At 38.3% G+C, this 21,561-nt stretch overlaps 2 protein-coding genes across 2 annotated transcripts; both read right to left on the bottom strand.

Annotated features, from left to right (window-relative positions):
• Positions 1-361: 361 nt before the first annotated feature.
• LOC133804009 (uncharacterized) lies at positions 362-1,688 on the bottom strand. The gene is made up of 5 exons (XM_062242149.1): positions 1,450-1,688; positions 1,155-1,370; positions 990-1,082; positions 800-904; positions 362-720 (listed from the first exon to the last, which is right to left on the bottom strand). Exons 1-5 carry the CDS (start codon positions 1,684-1,686, stop codon positions 376-378), a joined length of 996 nt encoding a protein of 331 aa, XP_062098133.1. The 5' UTR covers positions 1,687-1,688; the 3' UTR covers positions 362-375.
• A 3,880-nt stretch (positions 1,689-5,568) lies between these two features.
• On the bottom strand, positions 5,569-6,270 carry LOC133805915 (uncharacterized mitochondrial protein AtMg00810-like). The gene is made up of 2 exons (XM_062244061.1): positions 6,180-6,270; positions 5,569-6,005 (listed from the first exon to the last, which is right to left on the bottom strand). The coding sequence occupies exons 1-2, from the start codon at positions 6,268-6,270 to the stop codon at positions 5,569-5,571; spliced, it is 528 nt and encodes a 175-aa protein (XP_062100045.1).
• Between the last annotated feature and the right edge of the window lie 15,291 nt (positions 6,271-21,561).

The following is a 21,561-nucleotide window of genomic DNA, read 5'->3' as shown; positions in this document are numbered from 1 at the left end:
TTTCCCTCTAGCGACTACACATTGTCGCTAAAAGGTGCATTTTTTCGTCGCTGTTACTTTGCAATTTCCTCCGATTAGTGCCATAATGTTAAGATTTAGCGACAACATTTTGTACTTTTAGCGACAATATGTTGTCGCTAAAAGTCCATATATATTTTTTTAAATTTAATTTTTTTTTGGCAATCGTTAATGCACTATTATATATACTTAAAAAAAAAGGCCATTATTCAATATATATACCAACACATTTTTTTTGCTAAAATATTTGAAGTAGAAGAGAAATTTAACTATGCACAAAATTATATTCTTACTATAAATATTTTTATGACAAAGTCAGTATCATAGTAAATTTAAAATACATAAATATAAATGTTTTTAACTAGGTGTTGTAGGATCGACACCATGACCTTGCTGAGAAGATCCAGATCCCGAGACTCCACCAATCCTAGCCAAGTGCTCCTTTATGGCTCGGAGTCGCTCCCTCACCTCTTGCATGTCTTGTGCGGTAGGAGGTGGTTGGGCTGGTTGAGGTACATCAGCCGCTTCACAATTCGCCCTCGTGCGAATCCTACGACCAAGGCCCGGCTGATAGCCTCGACGACGTCCAAAGATCGTCTCAACAAGAATAATGTCATCCTCTTCTCTCGGGATAGTACTCGAAGCAGAAGCGCTCGTAGATGATTGTGACTGCAGAGTGTCACGTATCTCCATCATCTTTTCCTGTATCACACAATTTTCAAAAATATTAGAATTTACAACACAATAAAGTAAGAAAATCATAAAATATAAATTTACTTACATAGTTATCCTTTGCTGCCTTGCTCACCCAACCTTCCCCGTCTATGTACTTAGTCGCCATCCAAATCTCTGGAACCCCAGCAAGACACCCAGTTTGTAAATCACGCTACAATACAAGAAGTTTGAAAAAAATTAAGAAAAAAAATCAGTATAAAAAAACATAAATAAAAATTATGTAAAAAAGAAAGTACCTTCTTGTAACGAAGGGCTGGCGTAGACTGCGAGCCCTGCATGCTTCTCTGTTTTTGTTTTGCACGGTTCCCAGAGTTAATCTCAGAACGCCTCTGCAAAGAACTTGTGTTAACCATATGTTAAATTAACAAGAATAAATTAAAAAATAATATGTTTGTGAATACCTTCACTTCAGGGCGATCAAAATACTGGAGCGCCTTCTGCCATTTCTCCATGCCCAAACCATCAGGAGGATGTGCTCGACCATTCTTTTTTAAATGAGTGGACAAGACATTCTTCCACTTCGAGTAACGATCAGCGCACGACCGTTGAATGCCTAAAAGAATACTGGGGAGGTTCTCTGAGGCATATCGACTTCGACCAATGTCGAATAAATCATCCTGAATAAAAAAAATAAAATAAATTAGCTAGATTTAATATTAAAGTGAACCCAATAAAAAAATTATAGAAATAAATTACCTTTAGACGAGGAAGTATGCAATCCCTAACTTCGCTGGGTAATTTATCCCATCGGTCGTAGTCGGGATCGGCATATTGTCGAATGAGAATGCCGATCTCTCTAGAGAAATGTTGGGAATAATCACCAATTTCTTTGTAAGTCTTCCCTCGAACATCCCACTCCAGTGGTAGTGGTCTACCTAATGCAACTCTAGCTTCTCGAGTTGAAAACCCTTTGTTGATGCCGCGCCTTTTCATTTTAGTCGTCACTATTATTTCTCAAATACATATAATTATTATATACACATAAATAAATTAATTCAATATATTCATCCAAAATAATAATAATTGCATGTGATACCTCTCTCACAATCAGCCTGCATCTGCATTGGATCTGGAGGAGGATCTGCCCCACCATCACCTTCGTGATATTGCATAACCGCAGAAGACATATCTAAGCCTATGATAAAAAACACAACTCCATAACATCACATACAACTCAAAGCCTAAGGAATGAAACACACAAATTGCCAAACCAGATATTCATCAAAGTCAAAAGTATGAATCATATACTAAACATACAAAAGGCCTCAAAACAATGGGTCATCATTAATATTTCAGAATAGTGTTGATTTAATCAACATGACTTATAAATAGATTAGAAACCAAGTTCAAACACATATACATTTCTATCTAAAAATCTCAACAAACCAACTAATAACACTCTTTAAAATAAACCATAAATCATACTCTGCACAGGATAAGAATTTGATTTAAACACACATATACACAAACTAATAACAAAATGGGCACCTAATTAATCCTAAACATATAAAAGAACCAAAAGAATACCTCAAGATACAAAGTCCATAAATATTGATTGCATAAAAAAAACGACTAATGAGATTTCACAGAAAAAACAGAGCTTAAGCTATTCTTTGATTGCTATAAAATAAGCTTAAAATTCAAAACACTTAACAGAAAACACAGAGCAAAAAGTAAAAGCATATATTTTTTAATCCTGATATTAACACAAAACAGAACAAGCAAGAGCACAAAACCAGCAAGTCCAAATGTTTTTATTATTATAGTTCCAAAAAGAAATACCAAACTGAATACAATAGATTTTTGTTTAGAAAGTCCACACCATCTATAACTATAACTATAACTATAGAGAACTATGTCTAATGTCAATGCATATGAAAGGGACAAGTCATCCAATTTGGTCATTGTTTTCTTGGGCTCTAATTAATACTCAATATGGTTGTTTTCATTATAATATAAAAACAGACATAGTATAAAAAGCTTTCATGTTGTTGTTGAAAACTAGCTCATTTGTATCCGTATATTGGTGGTTGTGATTGATGCTTACGTTACATGTGAGTTATTCTCTATTAATTTGTTCTGGCCAGAATTATGGTTGCAATACATATAGGAAATATTAATAAAATAATATAAAAGTTCCAGTGACACCTATTCAGCAAGGTTTATGAAAACCTATCTGAAGAAAGCCTTAATAGTCATCCCAGTTAAGTTTATGATTTAAATGTAATCATGTACTTCAAATTTACAATTCTATACGTGCATTTGTATAAAACCCCACTATAAATTAAGATAACATAAAAATGAACAAAGCAAACAAGATAGCTAAATCTAGACTTCGAAACATCAAAAAGAAAATGATCTTAATAATCAAAGCTACAGAAAAGTAAAACAAGGATAAATCTCAAGTACCAACCTGATGAGCAAGATCAAATTGTACCAATATAACTTATACATACTTATATAACAAGTACCTCTGAACACCATAAACCAGAGTCAATTAATTCTTGATTGGGTGACATATAACTCTCCTTATTTAATAAATAAAGTACTATATTTCACTTTTTTGCTAGCTAGTTTATTTGTCTTCTTTTTAACATTTAAACATATTATTTTCGTTTTCTTATAATGTCAGCTAGATCTGTATTAATTGAATCGTCATGTGCACACTTCATTTAATATATAGTTATCAATCATAGAGAAAGAGACCATTAGTGATCCATAAGTCTAACAGCCTAAGACTCATATATAATAATAATAATAATAATAATAATAATAATAATAATAATGAAAATTAAATATATAGATATATAGGGAAAATTAATAAACTGTAAAACTTGTCTCCCACTTCATATACAGGAAACTTGTCCGTAGTTGATCAGAGTTTTCTTCTGTTGACATTCAAAAAAACTTAACTAAACAACTTTTAATGAAGATTGTCCACTTATTTTTTTTTTATATGGGAACCACATTTTAATTAAGTAATGGCAATTGCATATATTTATATATAACATATATGTATATGTTAGGCATTAATGTTTCTTCTCAATCATACAAAAACAGAACATATACAACCTACCTTCTATCCAAATACTCCATAACTTAAAAATGGACCTAAAAGACACTCCATAACTAAAAAAGTTTCTAAGATAAATGCACTCAGTGCAGTCACTTTATTCTTGTCCAACCAAAACAGAACATCCAAAAATAGAACCAAAGTTTCAACAAAATAGTGCAGTCACTTATGCTCAATGCAAGTATCAAAGTAAAATACCACAATAAGAACCTTTTATGATCACTTAATTGTTAGACAGAACAATTGAAAAATTAAACAATATGAGTCTAATAAAGGTTAATTGATTAATTGTTTTCTTCAATACCAAATTAAATCAACAAAATACCCCTATTTATTTTCACCAAAACACCAATTTCAGAAAATAAAGAAACAACAATAAAAATTAAAGAAACAACATAAACAAATTAAAGTCTTGTTACCAGATAAAGAAATTGCAAAATGACAACATATTTTGCCCCAAAACACAAACAAAATCTCATCACAAAAAAATTCAGAATTCATGAGCCAATATATACAAAAATAGCCCAAATGTAACATAATTAAAAGTTCAGCATTTGAAAAACCCATCACAAAATTTAAACATATTCGATTACAAAAAAAAAAAGGGTCAAGAAAGCAAACCTGAGGAGTCCAACTAGAAGAAGATAGCAGTAGAAGGTGTTATAGAACACTGCAAAGAGAACCCAAACAATACATGATTAAGTTACTTAAGAAGAAAACTTATACCCAGACAAGATAGAGAAGAAAGGTCTGGAAAGTAAAGAACATATACCTCAAAAAAAAAAAAAAATATATATATATATATACATATACCTGTGAATGCCGAGAGGAAGATCAGAGAGCTTGGGGATGCCCGTCTACGATGGAGCTGCCCAAGATCGGAGCCGTCGGCGTCTGCGTTTGGACCCGTCTGCGTCTGAAACTATTTTGGGGTTTGGGGTTCAGTCGCTTGAGGTTTGAGAGAAGAGAGCCTTACAGAGGGTTTGGGGTTTGAGGTTTGAGAGTAGAGATCCTTACAGAGGGTTTGGGGTTTGGGGTTCAGTTGCCAGAGGTTTGGGGTCAAGATGAGAGAGAGAGGGGTTTGAGACGTTTGAGTATACGGTCTGAGAGAAAAATAAAATTTTGGAGGTCTTTTTATTTAGTTTGGCGCGTAATAGAAAAGATGTGGGCGCGTCTATGAAATTACCTCTAGCGACGACTTTTTCAATGTCGTCGCTAGAGGTGTCGTCGCTAGAGACTAATATTTTTGTAGTGGCTATTGTAAATATAAAAAAAAAATTGAGTAAGTTATATAACAACACGTTAAAAAAAAAGAGTGATTAACAAAAATTCAATAAACTCAAATATTGTAATAATATATATTATATTATATTATATTATATTCTAGACAGAAGTTCCTGCTTCAGTACTTTATCTCTCACAAAGTGTATATTAATTTCTATATGCTTTGTTCTTGCATGATAAATATGATTAGAGGCTAGTGCAATGGCACTTACGTTGTCACACCAAGTAACATATACAGATGGCAAGGGAAACTTCAGTTCTTGTAATAGTGACTGTATCCATGATATTTCTGCTGCAACATGTGCCAAAAACTGACTTTGTACTAGATCTGGATACAACAACCTACTCTTTTGATGACCATGACACGAGAGAGTCTCCAAACAATACACAATGACCAACAACTGAGCACCTATCGCCAGGACAACAAGCCCAGTTTGCATCGGAGTAACCAGTAATGCTCAACTTGTTGCTATAACATGATTGAGAGTGCCCTTTAAGTTCCTTAAAATGCGCTTTGCCCCACTCCAATGGACTGTTGTTGGTTCCTGGAGGAATTGGCTTAGTTTATTGACGGAAAATGCAATATTAGGCCGAGTATAACATAGATGTTGTAAGGCTCCAATGAGACTCTTGTAGGCTGTTGGATTTGCTAGAACTTCACCATCTGCTTGTGATACTGGCTTCCCTGCGGTCATAGGAGTAGGAGCTGGTTTCAAATTCCTCATATCAAATAGTTGCAGCAGTTCCTCAATGTATTTTGTTTGTGTTAAATACACCTCGGTGTTATCTCTATGAACTTGAATGCCAAGAAAGTAGTGTAATGCCCCAAGGTCCTTGAGTGTAAACCTTTTGTTGAGTGCATCAATGAAATCTCTAAGCTTTGCGGAATTATTCCCTGTGATAATTATGTCATCGACATAGCACCAAAATTATCACTGTGTCAGTCTTGTAAAATAATAGAGAATTGTCTACTTTTGAATTGGTAAACTTCCACTCCACCAAGGTTCGTTTGAGTCTATCAAACCAGACTCTAGGCGATTGTTTTAGACCATACAGAGACTTAACCAACTTGCATACATGGTGAGGTTTGCTTGCATCTTCAAATCCTGTAGGTGAGGCCATATATACATCTTCTTCCAAGTAACCATTGAGGAACGCATTGTTAATATCGAGTTGTCAAATCTCCCAATTCCTTGATACAACTATTGTGAGTATGATCTGAACTGTAGATGCTTTCACCACTGGGCTGAAAGTCTCACCAAAATCTATGTGGGGCCGTTGGTGAAAGTCTTTAGCCACTAATATGGCTTTATAGCGTTGAAATGAGCCATCAGAGTTAGTTTTGATTTTGAATACCCACATATTGCCAACAAGATTGTACTGAGCTGAGTGTGGGACAAGAATCCAAGTTTTATTGGCCTGAAGTGCATTAATTTCCTCTTCCATTGCTGATTTCCACCCCTGATGACTAAGTGCCTCTTCTACACTAGTTGGTTCATCACTAACTGGATTCCATTTTGCTAGACCCAAGTACACTTTGGGTTTATATACGCCATCCTTAGCTCTAGTGATCATAGGATGCGATGGTTGGAGAGCTGGTATCTTTTGAGATATTTCAAATGCATCAGATGGAACTTGTGATTCTTGTTGAGTTTGTGATTCTGCTTTAAACTCAGATTGGCCAGTAATATCAGTGGAAGGTGGGCTGGAATTTAAATGTACACTTTGTTCTACTTGATTGTTACCTTGTAAAGATGAGTTTTCTATGGCTGATGCTGCTTCAGGAGATACTTGCGGAGAATTATAGCTGGAAGGGGAACATGTTGGAGTGGTATACATAGGCGTGAAATGCATATTCGGGAGATGGGACCAACCTGAGATGGAAACCTCTGTTTGAGTTTCTGGTTTGTGTGTATTTAAGAATCCTTGATGAAATGGGAATTCTGACTCATTAAAGGTTACATGTCTAGAGATATATACTCTCCTCGTGGAACTAAGGTACTTGTAGCCTTTGAATGACTCATTGAAACCCATATTGACACATTTAGTGGCTCTAAATTGAAACTTATGCTCATTGCAGGATCTAGTGCAAGGAAAACATGAAGTTCCAAACACTCTTAGCAGATGGTAATCTGGTTTCTTATGAAAAAGTGTTTTGAATGGTGACTTTTGGTCAAGGACTGGAGTGGGAAGTCTATTTATCAAATAGACAGAGGTTTGGAATGCATCAACCCAAAAATTCAAGGGCATAGAGACTGGTGTTAAGAGTGTTAGACCCATTTCCACAATGTGACTATGTTTCCTTTTAGCTCTCCTCTTTTGAGCTGAAGTGTGTGGGCAAGAGTGTTGGAAAATGATCCCATTTTCAACAACTAGATTGGAAAAAGATTGGTAATCACCTCCCCAATCAGATCTGAGTATTTTGATTTTTCGTTCAAACTGATTTTCTACCAAAGCTTTGAACTGGACAAAAGCACCCAGTGCTTCAGATTTTGTTCGCAATGGATAAATCCATGTGTATCGGCTGAAATCATCAATAAAATGGATGTAGAATCGATACTTTGTGTTTGACATTACTGGTGCAGGATCCCAAAGGTCGGTGTGAATAAGATCTAAGACATATTGAAACCTATTTGTTGAGGATTGAAAAGGAAGTGCATGGGATTTACCAAGTTGACAAGCATCACAAAAATGAACTATCTCATTTCTTGAAATTTTTACATTTGAGGAACTTAAAACTTGACTCAAGATTCGGGTAGATGGATGACCTAATCTCCTATGCAAAACATCATTCTTGGAAAGAAAAGACACATTGGTCATGGACCGATTTACATCAGATTCAGACATACAAAACACATTAGCAAAACAACTAGAAGACCGACTCGGACTGCTGAACTTAGAGACTGTGGAGGCTGTCTTGGTGTGGACTGTGTCGAATTTGTATAATCCCTCCTTAAGTATCCCTTGAAGATGCACCTTCCTTGTTACCTTGTCCTTTACAAAACAACAATCAGCATGAAACTCAATAAGTATATTATTATCAGCTATAAGTTTAGAGATACTAATAAGATTTTTGGCTATTTTGGGCACATGCAGCATTTCTTTAAGAACAAGAGGAGTTTCAGATTTTTTAGTTAGAAAACCAGCCCCAATATGAGAAGTAGGGAGTCTGTTACCATCACCAATAACCACAGTTTCCTTACCCTTCTAGTCACGATAGTTTGGTATGGCAACTACATCAGCTGTGAGTGATTACTGGCTCCACTGTCAGTATACCAAGCTTCACTATCAATGACTTCAGGTGAAGCAACATAGGCAGAGTGTTGAGTTGTAGAGTGAGCTTGATTCCCATTTGGATAAGATCCCATAAAAGCATCATTGTACCGATTGTAACACACGGCAGCTGAGTGACCGTATTTTCCACAAACTTGGCATGTGGGTCGACTGCTATTGCTTCTACCCCCTGGCACGAGGCCGGGAACCACCCCCACGATCAGAGCAAGGATGAGTAGAGGACACACAACCCCGAGGAGAGAAATCGGAGGAGCAGTGTGGAGAAGACAAGGAACCAGACTTGGTGGCCATGTGAGCAGTGGGAGAGCTAGAATCCTTGAGCAACTTGAAAGAGGGAGACAAGGCGCTAAACCTCTCAAGAGGACTATCGTAGCTGAGGAGAAGATCTTGTAATTCCTACCAAGTGATGGAGGGCTTGGCCTCGATTTAAACCAAAATGGAGAGGTAATCAAATTCCAAACCATTGAGGACATTAGTAACTAAATGAGATTCAGGGTAAGAACTACCTGCCAACGCGAGGATATCGGCCCAAACACGCATTTGGCGCAGGTAGTCAGCCATCGGCATAGACCCCTTCCAAGTAGTCTGAATTTTGGTGTGAGTCTCATCCATCCAAGCTTTGGAATAGGCACCATAAAGCTGTTTGAGGGCATGCCAAAGACCTGCAGCAAACGTGCAACCCATAACCTCTGTCGCAATCACCTCCAAAATCGAACCATATAACCAACCCATAAGCAACTCATCGTTGAAAACCCAGAGTTCGCAGTTGGATTGACAGCGGGAGCATCGGTAGAGTCACCAGAGGCACCAGAAGAGAGAAACTCAGAGGGAAAAACTTTAGTACCATCGAGATACCCAAAGAGGCGGTGACCACAAATAATAGCAGAGACCATGGTCTTCCATAGAGTGAAGTTTTGACGATCAAGCTTAAGAGCGAAGGGTTGGGAGAGGGTACTACTGAACGAAGTGACAAGAGCTGGGTGAGGAACTAAAAGAGCCTGAGCAGTAGAAGCACTGGTGGCCAAAGGAGAAGAGCTAGTGCTGGCTGGAGTTTTATTGCCGTCGTTGGACATGGTGGCGTCTGATACCAAGAGAAAATATAATATATACGAAATGAAGAATGAAATCTCAGTTCAATTGGAGCTCAGGGTATAGAACTGTATGTATAATGAATTGAATACAAAAGTAAGCATTACAAGCCATTTGGCTGATTACACGTGCCCCCAACCCATAACAGAAAAGGAATAAAATAACAACTTCATTCTTCTAGCAATTTTGATGTGATTCTGAGGACCACAGAGATACGAAAAACAATCTTCTAGAATTTCTGCATCAGCACTATGACTCAGCTTGTTGAGTGATAAGGCAGGTTACGTGTCATTTCTTTACACTTTCCACCTCCGGCCGCCCACCCGCACGTCTCAGTAGGAGGAGATTTCGAGTATCAAAGCACTTTTCAATGGGAACATCGACTTTAAGCCATGCCCCATACATTTGGACTGCTTTGCCAATCGGCGGATACACGAAAGCTTTGGCTCTCCAGCATTTCTGGCTTGAGTGGGCAATGTACCCACAGTTGAAACACAACAATGACAGCCTGTGGTATATAAATTGGATCCATTCTTTTCTGTCTCTGCTTATGCTGAGGAAGAACCTAGAGGGAATCAGATGATTGATTCTTATGTAGACTAGGAGTTTGAGGAAACCCCTCCTCGTTGTGAGCCTTCTATCTTTAGTGTCACAGCCAAAGAAATCACCTATCTTCAGAGCTATCGCTAGTGCATTCTCCCACGTTAGATAGGGAGTAAGGAGTCCTTGGACTTGAACCCAATATCTGGCTTTTTCCATATCAACGTTCTGCCACATTTCATCCTCAGGCCATTCCCTAACATTGAGGAGTTGGCCAAAGACCAACCATGGTCTCCTTCAAAGTACTTCTTGACAATCCTCCTCCAGATCAAAAAATATGCCCCATAGTCCCTCTTGCATAGTCTTCATTCTCCATTTTCCTTTCAAAGACCATAACCTAAGCAAGTTCTGTTTCACTTGACCTCTCAAGATGTTTCTCTTACCAAACATTTTGGCCAGCACCCATGTATTAACGGTCTCTGCATTGACTTCAATGTCCGCTTCAAGTTCCAGAGAGAGTTCCACAATGAAACCTTTCCTTACAATTTCCAGTTGTAGGCTTTGGTTCTCGTTTTCTTCTGGATCATTTGCCACATTTTCCTTGTTCTATGAGTTGGATCATTAGGTTGGAGAAGGAAATTTGACATTTTTGAAGTTGAAGATAGTTTGATGCATAGGTTGGAGATGGCCTAAGGCCATCCTTCCATTTTACTCAATCTTTTACATTAATTTTACTTTATTCATATTTTTTCTTTATTTTCATCTCCAATCCAATACTCTAAATATCACACTATATACTATATATGCCTTTTTTTGCCACTTAATTTCTTTTTTTTGTTATATATATTTTTTATTATGAGAATCTACCTTTGTTATTGTTTCTATGGCTTTTTATCAATTTGAGATATATGGTTTTATGAGTAAATTTAAAACTTAATAGATAAAAAAAGTATGCCTTTTAAAAATTAAGTTTAGAAAAGCTTGGTTAAGCTATATTTTAATATATTAACTATTAAAAATTTATATTTTTATATTCTCTTGAATATATATATATATAACACTCTCTTTATTTTATTAATTAAATTCAAATAATTATTTAAAATTTATAAATCAATATTAATTAATTATATTTTTATTAAATAAATAATATTAATATAATATCATTTAAAAACAATATACATGACTAAAATATCACCATCAATTACTTGAATTAAAAATTATATTGCAACTAAATAATTATTAATTAAATTTAATTAGAAACATCTCGAAATGATTTTGGTCAATAATGTATTTTTAAAATTATTTATAATATATTTTAATTTTTGTATTATAATTTTTTTTCATATTTAATATTATTTTTTGAGTATTTATTTAATTTAATTTTAATTTATTATATAAAAGAAATATTTAGAACAATATTAGATTAAAAACTCTTATATTATGTATAAATCGTAATTTAATTTCGAAACTAACTCTTATATGTATATAATATTATATCTATATTATTAAAAAAAAAAAAAGAGGAAAAGAAGTAAAGATGACCTTTATCTTTATATTATAAAGAGTCTCCTTCAGAAACCCTAAGGGCTCCATGGTTCAACTCAGTACTTACTAATCCGTACATGCATTTTTAATAAGAAAGTGAAAAAGAAAATATATCATATATTCTTCTCATGTACATATTGTTGGGGGAAGTGAAATTACATCACCAGTATAATAAGAATTACACGAAATTATGCTTGACAGAGTTTAATAAAAGATAAGAGATGAGAATTACAAACCCTAGTTGTAGAACAAAAACTTTCGATCTTCTTGAAAGCTTCAAACCCTAGACGGAACACCAATTGAATATTCTTTGATGATGGAGAATCAAACATAAGGCTTATACATGAGATGTATCATTAAGAATGAACAAACCTTGAAATTCCAAAGATAAGTACTTTTTTTTTTATATAAATTTCTTGGAGAAAACTTGTGATATTTGAGAGTTAGAGAGAGTATTGAAAGTATTATCAAGGCCTCAAAACTTAAAAAAGCCCATTTTATAGAATAGATACATTCATTAAGTCTAACCAATAGGATTAGAGCTTTTAAACACATCATTTGGAGCTTAAAAAAATGACATTTCACATACTAGATAGGTGTCACTTGGTAGGCGACTTGTCTACTACGTTTCGTCTAGGTTTTAAGACCTAGGTGATGCGTCACCTACAAGGAGGCAAAGTAACACCAGATAGGTCAGTTAAACTTCTCAAAAGTGACCTTAAATACTTCTAAATGCTCCTAAACTTTTTTGGGCATCCTTAAATACCTCAATGTATCACTTTGGACCAAAAATTACAAATTTTAAATGCCTACAACAAAAAGGCAAACTTCACATCTACATTATGTGAAATTGTTAGAGTTTTACACCTAGCTTGTGTAATGCCACTTAGGATTTGTATTTTAACTAATCCTAACACACACACACACATACATATTTATGCAAGCCTCTCGAATGCTAACAAATTATACTTTTAATGACTCCCTATAATGTCTAACGCTATAGGTGTAAGACATTAAAAGTTAGAATGGGTCTTTAATGTCTTATGTTGGGAGAAATTGAGATTTTTTTTAGTTACTAAAATTGTAAGTCATTAAAACTATAGGGAGATGATGTAAGTAGACTGGGCGGGCCCCACAATCGTATTTGGGCTTGCCTACGACGCCTCCCACTGGGAGACTTGACAAGAATTGGACGTCTTCTAGCGGGAGAAGGTAGAAGTCACTTTCGACGTCTCCCGCTAGGAGACGTCCAATGCTTGCCACGTCTCCATGTGGGAGACATCATAGGGCCCATTAATTATCTCTCTCTCCTCTTTCTTATGCAATTAATTTTTTCTCTCTCTTTATATAAATATATAAAAAAAAAACTAAAAAAATATATACCCTAAAAGATTCCATTGTTAGGAACGATTCCTAGTGCGCAGCGGAAATTGTGGTAATGGTACACAGCAAATTTTTTATATAAACAATATTTATATCAGGATCCTTTAATATCCAATATGTTAATAAATATATAATATGAACATTAAGATAATACGAAAATGATTTACTTCTTGTAGCCTATCAATAATCCTTGAATCTTTTCATATGTATTTTGATCTTCCTATCCTTGCTTGAGTACTCACACCTAGATCTTCCAAGACGTTCTCTACACCTCAAGATGTGGGTGGGAACATAGAGAACAATGATCAATTTTGTGAATCAAAAGTATTCTCAATACATGAGACTTTTGATTATAGGCTAGAGAGAATAGGTTTTTCTTTTAGTGGAAAAGATGATAGTTATTCTTCTTGTACAAAAAATTGTCAAAAACTTATTGTTTCTATTTTCTATCAAATAGAATATATAGACATTATTACCATAATAATTATAATGAAGAAAAATCAATTACCTTTTGTTATCCCCAAAATTTGAAAACGATTACGTGGCAATAAAAGTGACAAGTGGCAAGAAATGGCTGGGTCAAAGGTTTTAGATTAACCTGGTGATATTACTGACATGGAAATTGTTTATCTGGTTTGGAAGTGATTTGTCCAACCTGGTAGAATTTCTGTCCGACTGGTAAAGATTTTTTACTGACCAATCATCTGTCTTGGTCGACCAGTGAAGTGCTTGGCCGACCAGTCATCTGCTTTGGCAGACTAGTGAAGTGTGTGGCCGACCGGTCATATGTTTTGGCCGACCAGTCGAGTATTTTGGCCGACCAGTCTTTCTTCAAGGAGTGAAGTTGGCCGACTAGACAGATCATCATTATGCAGCGAAATTCCAGTAACGGCTTCGGCCAGAATTAGTCGTACCTACACGGGAATCTCTCAGATTATCCCAAAGAAATCACATATTGTTGGATTTTAAATTTTATTATTAATTAAATATTGTGAGAGTAACAGAAAGATCCCGATTATGAGGGATTTTGGTTTGTACGATCCTAGGCCTATAAATACAGAGCTCATGGCATCATTGAGAGGATTCGAATTCTGATTTTCCCGGGAGAGTATTTGTATTCTGAGAGAAATATTGTATTTTTTTCATTTACACTTAAGAAACTCAGTTGACACAGGTTCATCTGATCTTGAGTGTAGATCCATAAATCACAACTCTAAGTGGATTAGGCTATTACCAATATATTGGGGCTGAACCACTATAAAAATTATCAGTGTCATTTTTTCTCTTGAAGGTTTATTGTAGTTTTGACGTCTACTCGTCGTTGGCCAAAATCGTGGTCAACATTTTGGTGCTTTCATTGAGTGCCTGAAGGGAAAAACACACAATTACCGTATTATTATGGCGCCCAAGAACACCAATGCGGCCTCCAAGAAGTTGGGCTCATCTAAAGAGCCTGCTAGATCAGAAGGTACTGGCCGTCAAGACCATGAGACTGAGCCTAGGGTCTTTCTCGAGGAAATGACTCCAGAGGTTGAACAACTCCAGGAAGCCATGGGGGCCTTCCAAGAGGAGATGGCGCAATTCAACGCCTAACAAGAGTCATTCGCTGAAGAGATGGCTAGACAGAAAGCTACATTTAAGCAGCAAAGATGGGAGATGGACGCCAGGAGCGAAGAGATCAGGCGACGGCAGGAGGAGGCTGATAGGAGACACCGCGAGGCTGCAATCGCTCTGGAGGCAGCTACGCAATTGATCCAGGCCAATGCCCAAGATGTAGCACAAGGAGCAGCCACCCAAGGAGCAAGGACAACAGATGCTGGTCGAAAAACCACTGATAGACCCAATTCTCGAGGGCCGAATAGAAGTGGGAGTAACCCTCGGGAAGATGATGGGGTATGATCTGGCACTGCCTCGACTCAAAGGGGGAACTCTAGAACCCCTTATAGGAGCCACCGATCAGAAACTTCTAGATCCGGGAGTCACCGATCGGGTAGTAAAAAGACTCCACCCGGGCAGGAACAAACCGGAACTCCTCGGGATAAAGGAACTTCGCACTTCAAATATGGGCATGGTTGTGATGAAGCTAATATTCATCACACCGACCAGTCGAAGGAAAAAGATGGCAACGACCAGCAAGGAGGAAAAGACTGCCCGACACAGACAAGAAGGCCACCACTGCATCCTAACTAGTAGTGCAGTGGGAAGGAGCATGTCCCGCGCGGTAAGCCTTCCAAAAAAACTCGGAGCACAGTGTTCGATCGATTGGGGAGACATACCTCTCAGAAGGATTTAAGAGATTTCATTACTGACAGAAGAAGGATCATCCCGGTTGAAGGGCAAGATCCGACCCGACCTACCAGTCAAGTAGAAATACTTGATGATAGTGCGCCGGATAGGAACGCCCGACCAGGCGGTCCAGACCTTGGGCCCCCAGCGGTTGCCCCAGGCATCCAGGCCCAGCTTGATGCGCTAATGACTGCAGTTCAAGGTTTGTCGAAACGACCTTCTACAATCGATCCGGTAGACCACAGGAGTGGTAGCCCGTTTTGTGCCCAAATCAGAGCAGCCCAACCGCCAGCAAAGTATAAAGCACCGGTACTGCCAGTTTATACAGAAAAGGCAGACCTAATAAGGGATGTTGGGAAGTTTGAAGAACAAATGGAGCTGCTCGGAGTGAGTGATGACTATCGCTGTAGAGTTTTCCCCACTACATTGTCCGATACTGCCCAAGAGTGGTATTGGAAATTCAAGCCGAACTCCATTACCTCTTGGGAGAGTTTCAGGAAAGAATTTTGTAGGCAGTTCAGCGCTGCTCAGACCCCTCCAGTTTATGCCAATCACTTGGCAGATATCAAACAAGGGAAAGATGAATCTCTCAAGAACTACATACAAAGGTTCATGAGAGAAGCCAACCGAGCAACTGCTGTTGGAGATGAGGGGAAGATGGTTTCCATATCTTTTGGTATAATCTATCGGAGTCCTTTGTGGGACAGTGTTCATTGCAATCCAATTTCAACACTACAACAATTTCTTGACCGGGCGGACAAATATATGAAATTGGATGACACGATTGAGAAAGGAAAGAAGGGCCTAAACAATCCGGGCGGATCAATTGATCCTCCTAAGAATGGTGGAAATGGAAAAAATGGTGGGAAGAAATGTGGACATAATGGGTTTGACCGCCATGAGGAAAAGAAGGCTAAGTCGGGACCAAACGACAAGCCAACTAAGTATGAACCTCGTTTCACCAATTACACCACTCTTTTGGCCAGCCGAGTAGAAATATATCTGGCAAGTCATCAAGAGATTCCCTACCGGAAACCCCCACCCATCAAGAAGGAGATGAGTAAGAGAGACTTGAATAATTTTTGTCTTTTCCATGGAGATTATGGTCACGACACAAATGAGTGCAATCATCTCAAAGATGGGATAGATTTTCTCCTCCGGTTGGGAAAATTAAAAAAGTATCGAGCAGAAAAGACCCAAGGGAAGGAAGTAACAACAATCCTAGGTTTAAGCGACAGCGGTCTCCGCCCTTGAAACCCGAGTCTGTGGACTTCACTCTAGACACTATATGTGGAGGTCCACATTTGGCTAGGGATAGCAACATGGCAAGAGAGAGATATGCTCGAACACTTCGACATGATTTGGATGCAACATCGACATCTGAGGTCATGGCTGTAGAGGAGCGACCTCCAAAGAACCCACGGTATGAAAGTGAGTCTCTCACTTTTACTGAAGATGATGCACGACATGTGAGATATGCTCATAATGACCCCTCGTCATTACAGTCCAAATGGCAAACATGAAGATGAAAACATGTCTGGTCGACACGGGGAGCTCTGTGAACATTATTTACAAGTCATCTTTTGAAAGGATGAAACTATCCATTAATGACTTGAAGCCATGCTCTCAAGTCATTTATGGATTTACTGGAGAAGGGTTGTCACCAGCCGGAACGATCAAGTTACTGATCACAACAGGAGATGCTCCTAAGCACGAGACAGTTATGACAGAGATTTTGATAGTCGACTGTTCGTCAGCTTATAATGTGGTGATTGGTGGACCACTACTCACGGCCTTACATGCGGAAATCTCTATATGGCACCTTTCTATGAAGTTCTCGACCAGTGCAGGAATAGGTTGTGTCCGAGGATACCAAAGAGAAGCTAGAGAGTGTTACAATGCCTCGGTAACTAAAGTGCGAAAGGGAGCTAAGGGGAATAATATGATTGTGTGTGTAGATATAGAAGAAGCAGAGGAGATGGATGTTGACCAACAAAGCAATATGGTTGTATCCGATCAGGAAAGAGTATTAGAAGATGTTAACCAAGAAAGCACTCTTGGTTTCAATAAGCAACAAGCCCCATCCAGTGATGAAGTCACCAAATAGGGCGTTGCCCAAAGCGAGGGAATGGACTTTAATCCTCGCTTTGGGGATTTCGATAGTGAAGTGGGACCCATGGAAGAATTAGAGGAGGTCTCAATAAATGAGAATGACCCGACCAAAGGGGTCAAAGTTGGAAAAAAGTTGAAGTTGGAAGTAAAAGCACAGCGGGTAGAATTTTTGCGGAGGAATCAAGATGTCTTCGCCTAGTCTCACAAGGATATGGTGGGTATCTCACCAACTGTGATCAGCCACGTGCTCAACATGGATGAAAACTACCCAGCAGTGCAGCAAAAGAGAAGATTGTTTGACAAGGAGCGAGCAAAGGCTCTCAAAGAGGAGGTAGAACGACTAAAGGTAAACGGGTTCATAATAGAGGCTTATTACCCTGCCTGGGTTTCAAACCCAGTATTAGTGCCCATGTTCAATGGGAAGTGGAGGACTTGTGTGGACTTTACCGATATGAATAAAGCATGTCCTAAGGACTGTTTTCCTTTACCAAGGATAGACCAGTTGGTTGATGCGACCTCTGGTCATGAAACTTTGTCTTTTATGGACGCTTACTCGGGGTATAATCAGATTAGTATGCACCCACCCGATGAGGAGCATACCAGTTTCCAAACAGACATAGGGTTGTATTGTTATAAGGTCATGCCATTCGGCTTGAAGAACGCGGGAGCCACCTACCAGCGTTTAGTGAATGGCATGTTCTGTGACTTAATCGGCAAAAACATGGAGGTGTATGTAGATGATATGCTGGTAAAGTAAAAGGAAGCTGAAGGACATGTACGAGATTTGGAGGAATGCTTTGTAGTATTGAGAAAGTACAGCATGAAGTTGAACCCCCTCAAATGCTCGTTCGGAGTAAGTTCTGGAAAATTTCTTGGGTTTATTTTTAACTCGCGAGGAATAGAAGCGAATCCGAAGAAGATAAAGGTGCTCGCAGAAATGAAGTCTCCAGCCAGGATTAAGGATGTGCAAAGCTTGACTGGGTGGAGTGCTGCTCTAAGTAGGTTCATTTCCAAATCAACGGACAAATGTGTCCCATTTTTTAACTTGCTTAGAGGAAGCAAAAAATTCGAATGGACGGAAGAGTGTGAGCAAGCTTTTCAAGCCATAAAGAAACACTTGGCTCAACCTCCTATTCTTTCAAATCCAGTAGATGTAGAGGACCTTTTTGTTTATTTAGCAGTCACAGAGCATGCAGTCAGTGCTGCTCTAGTGCGAGAAGAAGATAAGGTGCAACATCCAGTATATTATGTTAGCAAGCGGTTGATAGGAGCGGAATCAAGGTATCCCGTGATCAAGAAGCTGGCCTATTTTTTAGTACTTGCATCTCGCAAATTGCGACCGTACTTCCAGGCACATCCCATTAAAGTACTTATTGACCAGCCCCTACGCCAAGTCTTACAGAAGCCAAAGCCATCTGGTCATTTACTTAAATGGGTGGTTGAACTAGGCCAATTTGAAATCAAATATCAACCAAGGTTCGCCATTAAAGGACAGGCTTTGGCGGAATTTATTGCTGAATGCACTGGGATTCCTGATATACCTGACCGGCAAGAGAATGCGACTGGGCAGAGAGAGGATTTTCCTACTTGGCAACTTTTTGTTGATGGGTCATCAAACGAACATCATTCAGGGGCGGGAATTATATTGATCACACCGGAGAAGCACCGAATTCATTGCGCGTTGAGGTTAAGATTTAACGCTTCTAATAATGTGGCAGAGTATGAAGCCCTACTAGCAGGATTGCGCCTGGTTAGAGATTTTTGTGCCCTGTCGGTTGAAGTAAATAGCGATTCCCAGTTGGTGGTCTACCAAGTCTTAGGGGAATATCAGGCAAGAGGTTTGTGCATGGTGGCATACTTAAATAAAACCAAGGACCTGCTAGCACAATTCGAGGAGTATACTATTAAGTTGGTACCACGTGAGCAGAACTCCAATGCAGACACTTTAGCAAAATTGGCTAGTGCAAAAGATGTTGAAACTTTGAACATAGTGCTAGTAGAATACTTGGCAGAGCCGAGTATTAATGAACAGGAAGCCATGCCCATCACATTAGCTGACACTTGGATGACACCCATCATTACTTACCTTGAGCAAGGAGTCCTACCAGATAATTGTAATGAAGCCAAGAAGATTATGAGGCAAGCTGCTAGGTATATTATGATGGATGGGGTATTGTATAGATTAGGGTACTCTATGCCACTGCTTAGATGCATAGCACCCGACTAGTCAAAAAACTTGCTGACCGAAGTGCACGAGGGGTTCTGCGGAGATCATGCTGGGGGGCAAAGTCTCTCCAAAAAGATTTTGCGGCAAGGATTTTTCTAGCCTACAATGAATGAAGATTCCATGGAGTATGTGAAGAAGTGTGATAAATGCCAGAGATTTTTTAAAGTACCCAGGGCACCTCCGAATGTCTTGAAGCAGATGGAGTCCATGGCCTTTTGAAGTGTGGGGAATTGATCTGATCGGGAGACTACCCAAAGGAAAAGGAGGAGTGAAGTTTGCGGTAGTTGCTGTGGATTATTTCACCAAGTGGATCGAAGCTAAACCACTAGAAACGATCACCTCGAAGAAAGTGTTAGATTTTGTGGTTAAGAATATTATATGTCGCTATGGTCTGCCCAAGAAGATAGTCTCTGAAAACAGCACTCAGTTCGACAGTGACTTGTTTACTGATTTTTGCACTAGACATGGCATTACAAAAAGTTTCTCCTCGGTAGCTCATCCGCAAGCCAATGGGCAGGTTGAAGCCGTAAATAAGACTTTGAAGGATACTTTAAAAAAGCATCTAGAACAAGCTAAGGGTGGTTGGGCGGAGGAATTGCCAGAGGTCCTTTGGTCATATAGAACTACTGCCCGGATAGCAGCTGGTCATACTCCTTTTTCCTTGGCATATGGATATGAAGCCATGTTGCCTATCGAGGTTGACCCACCATCTCATTGGAGAACCACGTATGACCAAGAGGAGAGTCACTAGTTGTTAGCTGAATCTTTGGACTTTGTTGAAGAAAAATGAGAAAAAGCAAGCTTGAGAGTTGCTGCCCATTAGCAAAAAGTGGCTCGCTATTTTAATCCTAGAGTTAGAGATTGGAAGTTCCAGGTCGGAGATTTGGTCCTCAGAAAGGTGTTCGTCAAAGACCTAGAAGCTGGAGTGCTAGGACCAAATTGGGAGGGACCGTATCAGATTGAGTGAGTCCTGCCACCCGGCACTTACAAACTTTCTCGATTAAATGGAGAGCTGATCAGGAACTGTTGGAATGGTGAGCACTTGAGGAAGTATTATCAATGAATACTGCTTATAGAGCAGTAGCTTAGTTTCAAGTGTTTAACTTATTATTTAAGTTTGTTTGTGAACTGGTTATTTGCTAACCAGTCATTTTATTTTTGAACAATTTTATTTTGTTTGAGACTCGTGATTAGACACGCTTTGTCCTTATTTTTTACGAGTAATAAAAGAGATCACGCGCAGCGCGGTCGAATCTTGCTACAAATTTTGCATATGTTGTTATTATGTTTACTTTGGCTGTGTTCAACTGTCAGTTCATTTAAAAAAACAAAAATTCTGAGAGGAAAAAATCGGGTAGTGTTCAACTGGTCGGTATCCATCAGATAAATTGCCAGCATTTAAATAGTCGAATATTTTTGCAGTGTTTAACTGCTGAAATATCCTCTTTATATTCGATGTGTTTCACGAGTAATAACTGCTCGAACAAATTCGGTCAAGTAGCAAGTGATCAAGGATTTTTCAACCCTCAATCACTTGGGGGGCACATAGGGTATACTGGTATGTGATTCAACACAGTCAACAAGAGCACGAGCAAAGATATTTGTTTTTAGGCTGACTTGTAATTTTTGAAGTCAAAAAAGGCCATTAAGCTAACTTGTTTGACAATGCTTAAGTAACTTAGAATTTTTTCAAAATTTTAAGTATAGAACAACTATTCGTGTGTAAACAAAATACTATGCTCATAAAATGTTAGAGCAATAAGAATGTGAGAAAGCATACTTAGTGGTGACTTATGAAATGTTTAGAATTTCTAAGTTAGAAAACTAAGTACTCATATGAAAATGTAAGGCATCTATTAGAATAAAACTTTTAAATGACTCAAGTCTAAAAAGTAAAGTGTTCATGCCAATAGCTCGGCCATACGAGCAAAGTATAATAACAAGATAGTAAGATAAGTGTCTACTAGTCAGATGA

The sequence above is a fragment of the Humulus lupulus genome, chromosome X, assembly GCF_963169125.1.
Source record: "Humulus lupulus chromosome X, drHumLupu1.1, whole genome shotgun sequence".
Classification (NCBI taxonomy): domain Eukaryota; kingdom Viridiplantae; phylum Streptophyta; class Magnoliopsida; order Rosales; family Cannabaceae; genus Humulus; species Humulus lupulus.
Note: the sequence above shows the minus strand (reverse complement) of the source record. Positions and strands in the feature narration are given on the sequence as shown.